Below are 15,658 nucleotides of genomic sequence, written 5' to 3'. Positions count from 1 at the left end.
CCCGGCTGCAGACTTGTCCTCCCTCCACCCTACGTGCCCTGGAGAAGCCTTGCGGGGAAAACAGGCTTCTCTTTCTGGCAGTGGCTATGCACGTGTGACCTTCGAGCAAGCGACGAAAACCTTTTCCTGTGCTTATTTCCTTGCCTTCTGCAGAGTGCCCATAACCAAACCAGAGTGCTTTGCTGAGAAAAGGGTCGTTTTTCAATAACATAGCCTCGTGCTAGGCACAGCACAGACACCCAATAAATACCTGATGAGTTAAGTAATTAATTCAGCAACGCAAGTATACACATCACACAGTCACTTCCCCCAGCTTATCTTCTCCCCAAACTATTTACATATTAAATCTTATTTCAAAAGATTCGCAACCTCGCAGCGAAAATTTCTGTATAGTGCATCTATTTCCAGCCCTAGTGAATGGCTTAATGATACTTACTACATATCTTCTACAACAAAATTTTGATTCTGGGGTCTCAGGCCAAAGCACAATTCGCATCACAGAAGTCACTGTCAAGTCACTACCAGGCGAGGGGACATAGAAAACACAAGATAGCATTTCTTTTGGAGTTGTATGGATTCCTTTATTAGAGAAAGTAGGAATTGCCTCTCTAGGGAAGGATGCAAGCCAACCGGGGCTTTGTCTACCTCCCAGTGGCCATGTGTGAGCCTTGGTGCTGAATCAGGAATGACTGAAGCGCCTAAAGAAGGAGAGGATCTCACTGGATGTCTTACTTTGAGTCCCCGAACTGGTGGCGGGCTGGCTCTTCCTCCGTCTGCGAGCTGTCCTCCCATCCTTTGTCACCTTTGGAGTTTTCATGACCGCATGAGGACCAGTGGGAGGATGCTTTCTGGGTCTTGTCCCCTCCTGTCCTGTGGTGACCTTCACCTGTCCTGCGGTGATGGGAACGTTTCCTCGCTGAAGACGTGTCCTCCTTTCCTTTTTTTCCTTCCAGGCTTCATCCCTGGGGTGGGAGACCTTCTGGCTTCCATCCCGTTCAGACGTGTAGCCTTCACTCTGCAAGGTGGAGACCACGGGGGCTGCGACCTTCCCTTCAGCTCTTCCAGCAGCAGGCTTGCTGGTTGTGACTGCACCTGGCAACACCACGCTCGTGCTGCTCTCTGGACCATCTGCCCCCGTCGAGGATGTGCTGGCAACATCCGCCGAGACCAGGTTCGTGTCCTGCGGGGATAGGCGGGCAGCACCTGCGGTGGCCTGGCCGGATCCGCTTTCTCCTGGATCCTCGATGGTGGCTCCCGCCAGGCCCACGGTCATCCCTGCCGCCGATCCTTCGGCGCCTTTCAGGGCTGCAGTTGATCCATGGGGGCATGATGGATTCCCTCTCCCCCCACATAAGCCCAAGACGTGGCTCCAGTCACGTCACGAAGCTTGTGAAGCCCAACCTCATCCTGATCCCTTTCTCTGTGGAGCTCTGTGGTCTGAGCCAAGGGGAGGAGAGACAGGTAAGAGAGAGATGACAGAAAGTGAGCTCAGAACTGTCCGCTCCTCTCTCATCCTGGAGCTGAGCAACTCAAGGCCTTATACTTAGAATAACCTTTGACATCACCCAGTCTAAGCTCCCATTGGATGCAAGACCCCATCTACTGCACCCCTGTCCAACGGCCACTCCACTTTACTTGAACATTCCCAGGGTCAGGGAGAGCACTGATACAATTCTCCATGATGCTCTACACTTTAACTTTATACCCTTGTGCTTCTCTCCCTGCAGGGCAGATTCCTAGAAGTGGGGTTCCTGGGTCAAGGGATGCACACCTTGTTCGTTTTGGTGACTCCACGGGTTGGGCTGATTTGAGTCAGCATGTCGGAGTCCCGGGGAGACACAATGAAGGAAGGACTTCCTAACTGTGAATGATGTTCCCCAACTCCTGAGACTACATGGGCTGGGGTAAGTGTTCAAGCAGAGACCAGAGAGTCAGGATGCTGTAGGAGGGATTACAGCCCTAGTGATGAGACCAGTGCAGCCGAGGTGATACCTAAGGTGTCTCTGAAATTCGGCCTCGTGGGACAAGGTGGTGCAGCACTCGGAACCTCTCCAGTGTGGTGACTCCTGTAGTGATAGCTCGTGTGTCCCTGACCCTTTTCAACAGTAGAAGGTATTTCCCAGGCGAGTCTCAGAGAGCACCAAAGGCTATGAAGGACCAGCTTTGCCTTGCTCTCCCAAAGCACCCTGCCCCGTGTTCTTGAGTCCCTGTAGGTGCTTACCACTAGGATGTCGGCATCCTCTGTAGTCGCTGCATCTCCAGTTTGGAGCATCGGGGTACTGCTGTAACTGTCTACCGGTGGTCTCAGGATATAGACAAGCTTTTCCCAATAGGAAAAGAGGTCTTCTTGTGCGTCGGAAGAGGGGCACAGCTGCAGGTAGAAAGTCCGGCCGGTAGCAAGACTCAGGCACAGCTGCTGTTTCTCCCGGTTGTGGATGGAGATCTTGACAAACTTCAAGGGGAGCAGCCTGGTGAGCTCTAGGGTCTTCACGGGCTTGCAACCTCTCCCCTTGGTGATCCCGGCACAGACTTTCCTTGGTCGGGCCAGCAGCATGACGTCAGGTAGTGGGAAGAGGGGGCTGGTGGATGCGACGCCCACAGTCACCGTTTGGACGCGGTTGTCTAGGTCGATCAGTTCTCCTTCCTTGCTGACCTGGATAAAGTCGCTCTCAAACATGGGAGCGTACTTGAAAATGTCATACTCTCCTCCCTCGTACAGTTGTCGTTGCAGGACCCCCATGGAGGTCCTCGACACCCCCACTGAACAGTAGCTATTGGCCGTGTAATGAGGTAAACTCTCACTGCTCATGGCTCTCTTCGTTCAAGACAGAGCCACCAGCCACAAGTTGAGCCTCGGAGAGAGAGAGAGAGGGAACGAAAGCACCTCGTCACCTCCCTGCAGGACTCTGCCAGAGTCTCTTGACCCGACCCTATTTATACCGCAAGCCCTTTGTGACCCGTCACCATCGCATCACACACCCCTTTGTTGAGCCTCCAAGCCCCCACCCCCTTGGGGCAGGCTCACCAGCCTCCCCCTAAACCAACCACCACGTCCATAGGGAACAGGCTGACCCTGCCAGGGTATAGGTGTGGGTAGGCCGGATAGTCTTTCTACTCAAACGGTTGAGAAAACCCTCCTGCTCTTGTAAATATCTGGGTGGTTTCCAGTCTTGTTGTTGTTACAAATCTCCATCATCTTGGCGCTTCTGCTGAACGATGTCCTGGGGATAAAATCCTGGAAGTGGACCGTGTACTTGCTGAGGGCAGGCATCCTATGGGGATTGCTGTTCTCTGTGCCCCCAGCGTATATAGCACAGTGCTGGCAGGAGCTTAGAAAGAGTGCTACCTGTCAGAGTCCCATTGGTACTGTCATTTCCAGGATATGGAGAATTTTCTCACCCATTTTCTCTTTTCAGGGAGGCTAACTTTTTATATTTATATATATTTTTTACAGTTTTAGAAACTGTTTTTATTGTGAAATATAACACACATTCATGAAAGTGCACAAACCGTAAATATATAGCTTAATGAGTAACAAGAAAGTGAGCACCCTTGTAGCTGCCACCCAGAGCAAGAAATAGAAGCCTGCCAGCCCCTCTTCTGCATGCTCCCTCCCCGCAAACGGAACCCAACCTTGGCTTCTATTTTTTTTCTTTTCCCCCTTCTTTTTTATTGAGGTCTAGTTGATTTACAAGGTTGTGTTAATTTCTGTTGTGTTAATTTCTTCCGTTAATTTCTGATTCAGTTTCATGTGTGTTCTTTGTGTATTTCATGTATAGTCTTTTTCCTATTCTTTTCCATTATGGTTTATCACAGGATACTGACTACAGTTCTCTGTGCTCTACAGTAGGACCCTGCTGTTTATCCACCCTGTAGTTTGCATCTGCTAATCCCAAACTCCCAATCCTTCCCTGCCCCCAACCCCACTGAAAACCCCAAGTCTCTTTTCTATGTCTGGGAGTCTGTTTCTGTTTCGCAGATATGTTCATTGGCATCGTACTGTAGAGTCCATGTATAAGGGATATCGTATGGTGAGAAATGTTATTTTTTAAATAGGCTTCCCAGGTGATCCTTATGCATGTGAATGTTGGAGAACTACTGTCTTCCACTGTAAAGTTATGGCATACTGGGGCGGAAAGTGGCCCCCCCCGGACCTCCTAGCCCAGTGGTTTTCCAACTTGGCTGCTGCACAGTAGAATTATTGGGTGAGATTTTTAAAACTCCCAGTGCTGGAGGGCTTACCCCACCTAAATGTCATCAGAATCTCTGGGATTGGGGTCAGGCTATCAATGTTTTTTTTGTTTGTTTTTAAGCTCCCCAGGGAACTCGCAACATACAACCAAGGGTAAGAATCACTGCAGCGGTCCAATCCATTGGTTTTACAGTTGGGGACCCCGTGGCTGCCCACAGAGGTACCATTACAGAGAGGCAGAGTGACCCAGGAGAGTCAGTGGCCCAGACAGGATAGGAACTCAGATTTCCGGACTCGTCGTTGGTGCTGCTTCTACCATAAAGATTGTGTCCCTTTGTTGAGCCAATGACAACCCTGATCCCCCCGTGTTCTGTTTTATCCTACACAAAGTAAAATAACTCCCAATGGTTTGATTTCCTTACAAGCCAGAGAGAGTTTCTGTTTTCATAAGGTGAACCTCTGACCCCAGCTATGGCCTGAAGCTCAGCCCCGGCTGCAGACTTGTCCTCCCTCCACCCTACGTGCCCTGGAGAAGCCTTGCGGGGGAAAACAGGCTTCTCTTTCTGGCAGTGGCTATGCACGTGTGACCTTCGAGCAAGCGACGAAAACCTTTTCCTGTGCTTATTTCCTTGCCTTCTGCAGAGTGCCCATAACCAAACCAGAGTGCTTTGCTGAGAAAAGGGTCGTTTTTCAATAACATAGCCTCGTGCTAGGCACAGCACAGACACCCAATAAATACCTGATGAGTTAAGTAATTAATTCAGCAACGCAAGTATACACATCACACAGTCACTTCCCCCAGCTTATCTTCTCCCCAAACTATTTACATATTAAATCTTATTTCAAAAGATTCGCAACCTCGCAGCGAAAATTTCTGTATAGTGCATCTATTTCCAGCCCTAGTGAATGGCTTAATGATACTTACTACATATCTTCTACAACAAAATTTTGATTCTGGGGTCTCAGGCCAAAGCACAATTCGCATCACAGAAGTCACTGTCAAGTCACTACCAGGCGAGGGGACATAGAAAACACAAGATAGCATTTCTTTTGGAGTTGTATGGTTTCCTTTATTAGAGAAAGTAGGAATTGCCTCTCTAGGGAAGGATGCAAGCCAACCGGGGCTTTGTCTACCTCCCAGTGGCCATGTGTGAGCCTTGGTGCTGAATCAGGAATGACTGAAGCGCCTAAAGAAGGAGAGGATCTCACTGGATGTCTTACTTCGAGTCCCCGAACTGGTGGCGGGCTGGCTCTTCCTCCGTCTGCGAGCTGTCCTCCCCTCCTTTGTCACCTTTGGAGTTTTCATGGCCGCATGAGGACCAGTGGGAGGATGCTTTCTGGGTCTTGTCCCCTCCTGTCCTGTGGTGACCTTCACCTGTCCTGCGGTGATGGGAACGTTTCCTCGCTGAAGACGTGTCCTCCTTTCCTTTTTTTCCTTCCAGGCTTCATCCCTGGGGTGGGAGACCTTCTGGCTTCCATCCCGTTCAGACGTGTAGCCTTCACTCTGCAAGGTGGAGACCACGGGGGCTGCGACCTTCCCTTCAGCTCTTCCAGCAGCAGGCTTGCTGGTTGTGACTGCACCTGGCAACACCACGCTCGTGCTGCTCTCTGGACCATCTGCCCCCGTCGAGGATGTGCTGGCAACATCCGCCGAGACCAGGTTCGTGTCCTGCGGGGATAGGCGGGCAGCACCTGCGGTGGCCTGGCCGGATCCGCTTTCTCCTGGATCCTCGATGGTGGCTCCCGCCAGGCCCACGGTCATCCCTGCCGCCGATCCTTCGGCGCCTTTCAGGGCTGCAGTTGATCCATGGGGGCATGATGGATTCCCTCTCCCCCCACATAAGCCCAAGACGTGGCTCCAGTCACGTCACGAAGCTTGTGAAGCCCAACCTCATCCTGATCCCTTTCTCTGTGGAGCTCTGTGGTCTGAGCCAAGGGGAGGAGAGACAGGTAAGAGAGAGATGACAGAAAGTGAGCTCAGAACTGTCCGCTCCTCTCTCATCCTGGAGCTGAGCAACTCAAGGCCTTATACTTAGAATAACCTTTGACATCACCCAGTCTAAGCTCCCATTGGATGCAAGACCCCATCTACTGCACCCCTGTCCAACGGCCACTCCACTTTACTTGAACAGTCCCAGGGTCAGGGAGAGCACTGATACAATTCTCCATGATGCTCTACACTTTAACTTTATACCCTTGTGCTTCTCTCCCTGCAGGGCAGATTCCTAGAAGTGGGGTTCCTGGGTCAAGGGATGCACACCTTGTTCGTTTTGGTGACTCCACGGGTTGGGCTGATTTGAGTCAGCATGTCGGAGTCCCGGGGAGACACAATGAAGGAAGGACTTCCTAACTGTGAATGATGTTCCCCAACTCCTGAGACTACATGGGCTGGGGTAAGTGTTCAAGCAGAGACCAGAGAGTCAGGATGCTGTAGGAGGGATTACAGCCCTAGTGATGAGACCAGTGCAGCCGAGGTGATACCTAAGGTGTCTCTGAAATTCGGCCTCGTGGGACAAGGTGGTGCAGCACTCGGAACCTCTCCAGTGTGGTGACTCCTGTAGTGATAGCTCGTGTGTCCCTGACCCTTTTCAACAGTAGAAGGTATTTCCCAGGCGAGTCTCAGAGAGCACCAAAGGCTATGAAGGACCAGCTTTGCCTTGCTCTCCCAAAGCACCCTGCCCCGTGTTCTTGAGTCCCTGTAGGTGCTTACCACTAGGATGTCGGCATCCTCTGTAGTCGCTGCATCTCCAGTTTGGAGCATCGGGGTACTGCTGTAACTGTCTACCGGTGGTCTCAGGATATAGACAAGCTTTTCCCAATAGGAAAAGAGGTCTTCTTGTGCGTCGGAAGAGGGGCACAGCTGCAGGTAGAAAGTCCGGCCGGTAGCAAGACTCAGGCACAGCTGCTGTTTCTCCCGGTTGTGGATGGAGATCTTGACAAACTTCAAGGGGAGCAGCCTGGTGAGCTCTAGGGTCTTCACGGGCTTGCAACCTCTCCCCTTGGTGATCCCGGCACAGACTTTCCTTGGTCGGGCCAGCAGCATGACGTCAGGTAGTGGGAAGAGGGGGCTGGTGGATGCGACGCCCACAGTCACCGTTTGGACGCGGTTGTCTAGGTCGATCAGTTCTCCTTCCTTGCTGACCTGGATAAAGTCGCTCTCAAACATGGGAGCGTACTTGAAAATGTCATACTCTCCTCCCTCGTACAGTTGTCGTTGCAGGACCCCCATGGAGGTCCTCGACACCCCCACTGAACAGTAGCTATTGGCCGTGTAATGAGGTAAACTCTCACTGCTCATGGCTCTCTTCGTTCAAGACAGAGCCACCAGCCACAAGTTGAGCCTCGGAGAGAGAGAGAGAGGGAACGAAAGCACCTCGTCACCTCCCTGCAGGACTCTGCCAGAGTCTCTTGACCCGACCCTATTTATACCGCAAGCCCTTTGTGACCCGTCACCATCGCATCACACACCCCTTTGTTGAGCCTTCAAGCCCCCACCCCCTTGGGGCAGGCTCACCAGCCTCCCCCTAAACCAACCACCACGTCCATAGGGAACAGGCTGACCCTGCCAGGGTATAGGTGTGGGTAGGCCGGATAGTCTTTCTACTCAAACGGTTGAGAAAACCCTCCTGCTCTTGTAAATATCTGGGTGGTTTCCAGTCTTGTTGTTGTTACAAATCTCCATCATCTTGGCGCTTCTGCTGAACGATGTCCTGGGGATAAAATCCTGGAAGTGGACCGTGTACTTGCTGAGGGCAGGCATCCTATGGGGATTGCTGTTCTCTGTGCCCCCAGCGTATATAGCACAGTGCTGGCAGGAGCTTAGAAAGAGTGCTACCTGTCAGAGTCCCATTGGTACTGTCATTTCCAGGATATGGAGAATTTTCTCACCCATTTTCTCTTTTCAGGGAGGCTAACTTTTTATATTTATATATATTTTTTACAGTTTTAGAAACTGTTTTTATTGTGAAATATAACACACATTCATGAAAGTGCACAAACCGTAAATATATAGCTTAATGAGTAACAAGAAAGTGAGCACCCTTGTAGCTGCCACCCAGAGCAAGAAATAGAAGCCTGCCAGCCCCTCTTCTGCATGCTCCCTCCCCGCAAACGGAACCCAACCTTGGCTTCTATTTTTTTTCTTTTCCCCCTTCTTTTTTATTGACGTCTAGTCGATTTACAAGGTTGTGTTAATTTCTGTTGTGTTAATTTCTTCCGTTAATTTCTGATTCAGTTTCATGTGCGTTCTTTGTGTATTTCATGTATAGTCTTTTTCCTATTCTTTTCCATTATGGTTTATCACAGGATACTGACTACAGTTCTCTGTGCTCTACAGTAGGACCCTGCTGTTTATCCACCCTGTAGTTTGCATCTGCTAATCCCAAACTCCCAATCCTTCCCTGCCCCCAACCCCACTGAAAACCCCAAGTCTCTTTTCTATGTCTGGGAGTCTGTTTCTGTTTCGCAGATATGTTCATTGGCATCGTACTGTAGAGTCCATGTATAAGGGATATCGTATGGTGAGAAATGTTATTTTTTAAATAGGCTTCCCAGGTGATCCTTATGCATGTGAATGTTGGAGAACTACTGTCTTCCACTGTAAAGTTATGGCATACTGGGGCGGAAAGAGGCCCCCCCCCGGACCTCCTAGCCCAGTGGTTTTCCAACTTGGCTGCTGCACAGTAGAATTATTGGGTGAGATTTTTAAAACTCCCAGTGCTGGAGGGCTTACCCCACCTAAATGTCATCAGAATCTCTGGGATTGGGGTCAGGCTATCAATGTTTTTTTTGTTTGTTTTTAAGCTCCCCAGGGAACTCGCAACATACAACCAAGGGTAAGAATCACTGCAGCGGTCCAATCCATTGGTTTTACAGTTGGGGACCCCGTGGCTGCCCACAGAGGTACCATTACAGAGAGGCAGAGTGACCCAGGAGAGTCAGTGGCCCAGACAGGATAGGAACTCAGATTTCCGGACTCCTCGTTGGTGCTGCTTCTACCATAAAGATTGTGTCCCTTTGTTGAGCCAATGACAACCCTGATCCCCCCGTGTTCTGTTTTATCCTACACAAAGTAAAATAACTCCCAATGGTTTGATTTCCTTACAAGCCAGAGAGAGTTTCTGTTTTCATAAGGTGAACCTCTGACCCCAGCTATGGCCTGAAGCTCAGCCCCGGCTGCAGACTTGTCCTCCCTCCACCCTACGTGCCCTGGAGAAGCCTTGCGGGGAAAACAGGCTTCTCTTTCTGGCAGTGGCTATGCACGTGTGACCTTCGAGCAAGCGACGAAAACCTTTTCCTGTGCTTATTTCCTTGCCTTCTGCAGAGTGCCCATAACCAAACCAGAGTGCTTTGCTGAGAAAAGGGTCGTTTTTCAATAACATAGCCTCGTGCTAGGCACAGCACAGACACCCAATAAATACCTGATGAGTTAAGTAATTAATTCAGCAACGCAAGTATACACATCACACAGTCACTTCCCCCAGCTTATCTTCTCCCCAAACTATTTACATATTAAATCTTATTTCAAAAGATTCGCAACCTCGCAGCGAAAATTTCTGTATAGTGCATCTATTTCCAGCCCTAGTGAATGGCTTAATGATACTTACTACATATCTTCTACAACAAAATTTTGATTCTGGGGTCTCAGGCCAAAGCACAATTCGCATCACAGAAGTCACTGTCAAGTCACTACCAGGCGAGGGGACATAGAAAACACAAGATAGCATTTCTTTTGGAGTTGTATGGTTTCCTTTATTAGAGAAAGTAGGAATTGCCTCTCTAGGGAAGGATGCAAGCCAACCGGGGCTTTGTCTACCTCCCAGTGGCCATGTGTGAGCCTTGGTGCTGAATCAGGAATGACTGAAGCGCCTAAAGAAGGAGAGGATCTCACTGGATGTCTTACTTCGAGTCCCCGAACTGGTGGCGGGCTGGCTCTTCCTCCGTCTGCGAGCTGTCCTCCCCTCCTTTGTCACCTTTGGAGTTTTCATGGCCGCATGAGGACCAGTGGGAGGATGCTTTCTGGGTCTTGTCCCCTCCTGTCCTGTGGTGACCTTCACCTGTCCTGCGGTGATGGGAACGTTTCCTCGCTGAAGACGTGTCCTCCTTTCCTTTTTTTCCTTCCAGGCTTCATCCCTGGGGTGGGAGACCTTCTGGCTTCCATCCCGTTCAGACGTGTAGCCTTCACTCTGCAAGGTGGAGACCACGGGGGCTGCGACCTTCCCTTCAGCTCTTCCAGCAGCAGGCTTGCTGGTTGTGACTGCACCTGGCAACACCACGCTCGTGCTGCTCTCTGGACCATCTGCCCCCGTCGAGGATGTGCTGGCAACATCCGCCGAGACCAGGTTCGTGTCCTGCGGGGATAGGCGGGCAGCACCTGCGGTGGCCTGGCCGGATCCGCTTTCTCCTGGATCCTCGATGGTGGCTCCCGCCAGGCCCACGGTCTTCCCTGCCGCCGATCCTTCGGCGCCTTTCAGGGCTGCAGTTGATCCATGGGGGGCATGATGGATTCCCTCTCCCCCCACATAAGCACAAGACGTGGCTCCAGTCACGTCACGAAGCTTGTGAAGCCCAACCTCATCCTGATCCCTTTCTCTGTGGAGCTCTGTGGTCTGAGCCAAGGGGAGGAGAGACAGGTAAGAGAGAGATGACAGAAAGTGAGCTCAGAACTGTCCGCTCCTCTCTCATCCTGGAGCTGAGCAACTCAAGGCCTTATACTTAGAATAACCTTTGACATCACCCAGTCTAAGCTCCCATTGGATGCAAGACCCCATCTACTGCACCCCTGTCCAACGGCCACTCCACTTTACTTGAACAGTCCCAGGGTCAGGGAGAGCACTGATACAATTCTCCATGATGCTCTACACTTTAACTTTATACCCTTGTGCTTCTCTCCCTGCAGGGCAGATTCCTAGAAGTGGGGTTCCTGGGTCAAGGGATGCACACCTTGTACGTTTTGGTGACTCCACGGGTTGGGCTGATTTGAGTCAGCATGTCGGAGTCCCGGGGAGACACAATGAAGGAAGGACTTCCTAACTGTGAATGATGTTCCCCAACTCCTGAGACTACATGGGCTGGGGTAAGTGTTCAAGCAGAGACCAGAGAGTCAGGATGCTGTAGGAGGGATTACAGCCCTAGTGATGAGACCAGTGCAGCCGAGGTGATACCTAAGGTGTCTCTGAAATTCGGCCTCGTGGGACAAGGTGGTGCAGCACTCGGAACCTCTCCAGTGTGGTGACTCCTGTAGTGATAGCTCGTGTGTCCCTGACCCTTTTCAACAGTAGAAGGTATTTCCCAGGCGAGTCTCAGAGAGCACCAAAGGCTATGAAGGACCAGCTTTGCCTTGCTCTCCCAAAGCACCCTGCCCCGTGTTCTTGAGTCCCTGTAGGTGCTTACCACTAGGATGTCGGCATCCTCTGTAGTCGCTGCATCTCCAGTTTGGAGCATCGGGGTACTGCTGTAACTGTCTACCGGTGGTCTCAGGATATAGACAAGCTTTTCCCAATAGGAAAAGAGGTCTTCTTGTGCGTCGGAAGAGGGGCACAGCTGCAGGTAGAAAGTCCGGCCGGTAGCAAGACTCAGGCACAGCTGCTGTTTCTCCCGGTTGTGGATGGAGATCTTGACAAACTTCAAGGGGAGCAGCCTGGTGAGCTCTAGGGTCTTCACGGGCTTGCAACCTCTCCCCTTGGTGATCCCGGCACAGACTTTCCTTGGTCGGGCCAGCAGCATGACGTCAGGTAGTGGGAAGAGGGGGCTGGTGGATGCGACGCCCACAGTCACCGTTTGGACGCGGTTGTCTAGGTCGATCAGTTCTCCTTCCTTGCTGACCTGGATAAAGTCGCTCTCAAACATGGGAGCGTACTTGAAAATGTCATACTCTCCTCCCTCGTACAGTTGTCGTTGCAGGACCCCCATGGAGGTCCTCGACACCCCCACTGAACAGTAGCTATTGGCCGTGTAATGAGGTAAACTCTCACTGCTCATGGCTCTCTTCGTTCAAGACAGAGCCACCAGCCACAAGTTGAGCCTCGGAGAGAGAGAGAGAGGGAACGAAAGCACCTCGTCACCTCCCTGCAGGACTCTGCCAGAGTCTCTTGACCCGACCCTATTTATACCGCAAGCCCTTTGTGACCCGTCACCATCGCATCACACACCCCTTTGTTGAGCCTCCAAGCCCCCACCCCCTTGGGGCAGGCTCACCAGCCTCCCCCTAAACCAACCACCACGTCCATAGGGAACAGGCTGACCCTGCCAGGGTATAGGTGTGGGTAGGCCGGATAGTCTTTCTACTCAAACGGTTGAGAAAACCCTCCTGCTCTTGTAAATATCTGGGTGGTTTCCAGTCTTGTTGTTGTTACAAATCTCCATCATCTTGGCGCTTCTGCTGAACGATGTCCTGGGGATAAAATCCTGGAAGTGGACCGTGTACTTGCTGAGGGCAGGCATCCTATGGGGATTGCTGTTCTCTGTGCCCCCAGCGTATATAGCACAGTGCTGGCAGGAGCTTAGAAAGAGTGCTACCTGTCAGAGTCCCATTGGTACTGTCATTTCCAGGATATGGAGAATTTTCTCACCCATTTTCTCTTTTCAGGGAGGCTAACTTTTTATATTTATATATATTTTTTACAGTTTTAGAAACTGTTTTTATTGTGAAATATAACACACATTCATGAAAGTGCACAAACCGTAAATATATAGCTTAATGAGTAACAAGAAAGTGAGCACCCTTGTAGCTGCCACCCAGAGCAAGAAATAGAAGCCTGCCAGCCCCTCTTCTGCATGCTCCCTCCCCGCAAAGGGAACCCAACCTTGGCTTCTATTTTTTTTCTTTTCCCCCTTCTTTTTTATTGACGTCTAGTCGATTTACAAGGTTGTGTTAATTTCTGTTGTGTTAATTTCTTCCGTTAATTTCTGATTCAGTTTCATGTGCGTTCTTTGTGTATTTCATGTATAGTCTTTTTCCTATTCTTTTCCATTATGGTTTATCACAGGATACTGACTACAGTTCTCTGTGCTCTACAGTAGGACCCTGCTGTTTATCCACCCTGTAGTTTGCATCTGCTAATCCCAAACTCCCAATCCTTCCCTGCCCCCAACCCCACTGAAAACCCCAAGTCTCTTTTCTATGTCTGGGAGTCTGTTTCTGTTTCGCAGATATGTTCATTGGCATCGTACTGTAGAGTCCATGTATAAGGGATATCGTATGGTGAGAAATGTTATTTTTTAAATAGGCTTCCCAGGTGATCCTTATGCATGTGAATGTTGGAGAACTACTGTCTTCCACTGTAAAGTTATGGCATACTGGGGCGGAAAGAGGCCCCCCCCCCAGACCTCCTAGCCCAGTGGTTTTCCAACTTGGCTGCTGAACAGTAGAATTATTGGGTGAGATTTTTAAAACTCCCAGTGCTGGAGGGCTTACCCCACCTAAATGTCATCAGAATCTCTGGGATTGGGGTCAGGCTATCAATGTTTTTTTTGTTTGTTTTTAAGCTCCCCAGGGAACTCGCAACATACAAACAAGGGTAAGAATCACTGCAGCGGTCCAATCCATTGGTTTTACAGTTGGGGACCCCGTGGCTGCCCACAGAGGTACCATTACAGAGAGGCAGAGTGACCCAGGAGAGTCAGTGGCCCAGACAGGATAGGAACTCAGATTTCCGGACTCCTCGTTGGTGCTGCTTCTACCATAAAGCTTGTGTCCCTTTGTTGAGCCAATGACAACCCTGATCCCCCCGTGTTCTGTTTTATCCTACACAAAGTAAAATAACTCCCAATGGTTTGATTTCCTTACAAGCCAGAGAGAGTTTCTGTTTTCATAAGGTGAACCTCTGACCCCAGCTATGGCCTGAAGCTCAGCCCCGGCTGCAGACTTGTCCTCCCTCCACCCTACGTGCCCTGGAGAAGCCTTGCGGGGAAAACAGGCTTCTCTTTCTGGCAGTGGCTATGCACGTGTGACCTTCGAGCAAGCGACGAAAACCTTTTCCTGTGCTTAGTTCCTTGCCTTCTGCAGAGTGCCCATAACCAAACCAGAGTGCTTTGCTGAGAAAAGGGTCGTTTTTCAATAACATAGCCTCGTGCTAGGCACAGCACAGACACCCAATAAATACCTGATGAGTTAAGTAATTAATTCAGCAACGCAAGTATACACATCACACAGTCACTTCCCCCAGCTTATCTTCTCCCCAAACTATTTACATATTAAATCTTATTTCAAAAGATTCGCAACCTCGCAGCGAAAATTTCTGTATAGTGCATCTATTTCCAGCCCTAGTGAATGGCTTAATGATACTTACTACATATCTTCTACAACAAAATTTTGATTCTGGGGTCTCAGGCCAAAGCACAATTCGCATCACAGAAGTCACTGTCAAGTCACTACCAGGCGAGGGGACATAGAAAACACAAGATAGCATTTCTTTTGGAGTTGTATGGTTTCCTTTATTAGAGAAAGTAGGAATTGCCTCTCTAGGGAAGGATGCAAGCCAACCGGGGCTTTGTCTACCTCCCAGTGGCCATGTGTGAGCCTTGGTGCTGAATCAGGAATGACTGAAGCGCCTAAAGAAGGAGAGGATCTCACTGGATGTCTTACTTCGAGTCCCCGAACTGGTGGCGGGCTGGCTCTTCCTCCGTCTGCGAGCTGTCCTCCCCTCCTTTGTCACCTTTGGAGTTTTCATGGCCGCATGAGGACCAGTGGGAGGATGCTTTCTGGGTCTTGTCCCCTCCTGTCCTGTGGTGACCTTCACCTGTCCTGCGGTGATGGGAACGTTTCCTCGCTGAAGACGTGTCCTCCTTTCCTTTTTTTCCTTCCAGGCTTCATCCCTGGGGTGGGAGACCTTCTGGCTTCCATCCCGTTCAGACGTGTAGCCTTCACTCTGCAAGGTGGAGACCACGGGGGCTGCGACCTTCCCTTCAGCTCTTCCAGCAGCAGGCTTGCTGGTTGTGACTGCACCTGGCAACACCACGCTCGTGCTGCTCTCTGGACCATCTGCCCCCGTCGAGGATGTGCTGGCAACATCCGCCGAGACCAGGTTCGTGTCCTGCGGGGATAGGCGGGCAGCACCTGCGGTGGCCTGGCCGGATCCGCTTTCTCCTGGATCCTCGATGGTGGCTCCCGCCAGGCCCACGGTCATCCCTGCCGCCGATCCTTCGGCGCCTTTCAGGGCTGCAGTTGATCCATGGGGGGCATGATGGATTCCCTCTCCCCCCACATAAGCACAAGACGTGGCTCCAGTCACGTCACGAAGCTTGTGAAGCCCAACCTCATCCTGATCCCTTTCTCTGTGGAGCTCTGTGGTCTGAGCCAAGGGGAGGAGAGACAGGTAAGAGAGAGATGACAGAAAGTGAGCTCAGAACTGTCCGCTCCTCTCTCATCCTGGAGCTGAGCAACTCAAGGCCTTATACTTAGAATAACCTTTGACATCACCCAGTCTAAGCTCCCATTGGATGCAAGACCCCATCTACTGCACCCCT

General features: G+C 50.8%; 2 protein-coding genes across 2 annotated transcripts in view; both read right to left on the bottom strand.

Moving 5' to 3' along the window:
- Positions 1–1,299: 1,299 nt before the first annotated feature.
- On the bottom strand, positions 1,300–5,954 carry LOC309805344 (Golgi-associated RAB2 interactor protein 3-like; the record flags this gene model as incomplete). The annotated part of the gene is made up of 3 exons (XM_082623272.1): positions 1,300–1,437; positions 2,222–2,815; positions 5,949–5,954. The coding sequence occupies 3 exons, from the start codon at positions 5,952–5,954 to the stop codon at positions 1,300–1,302; spliced, it is 738 nt and encodes a 245-aa protein (XP_082479398.1).
- A 26-nt stretch (positions 5,955–5,980) lies between these two features.
- LOC309805343 (uncharacterized protein) overlaps positions 5,981–15,658 on the bottom strand; it is a gene marked incomplete at both ends in the record, with an annotated part of 105,324 nt that continues 95,646 nt past the window's right edge. Inside the window, 5 exon segments of the mRNA XM_082623271.1 lie at positions 5,981–6,118; positions 6,903–7,496; positions 10,630–10,800; positions 11,585–12,178; positions 15,313–15,483. Of these exon segments, the coding sequence (XP_082479397.1) occupies positions 5,981–6,118; positions 6,903–7,496; positions 10,630–10,800; positions 11,585–12,178; positions 15,313–15,483 (1,668 nt within the window).

The sequence above is a fragment of the Mesoplodon mirus genome (assembly GCF_964341445.2).
Source record: "Mesoplodon mirus genome assembly, chromosome: 5".
NCBI lineage: Eukaryota > Metazoa > Chordata > Mammalia > Artiodactyla > Ziphiidae > Mesoplodon > Mesoplodon mirus.
Note: the sequence above shows the minus strand (reverse complement) of the source record. Positions and strands in the feature narration are given on the sequence as shown.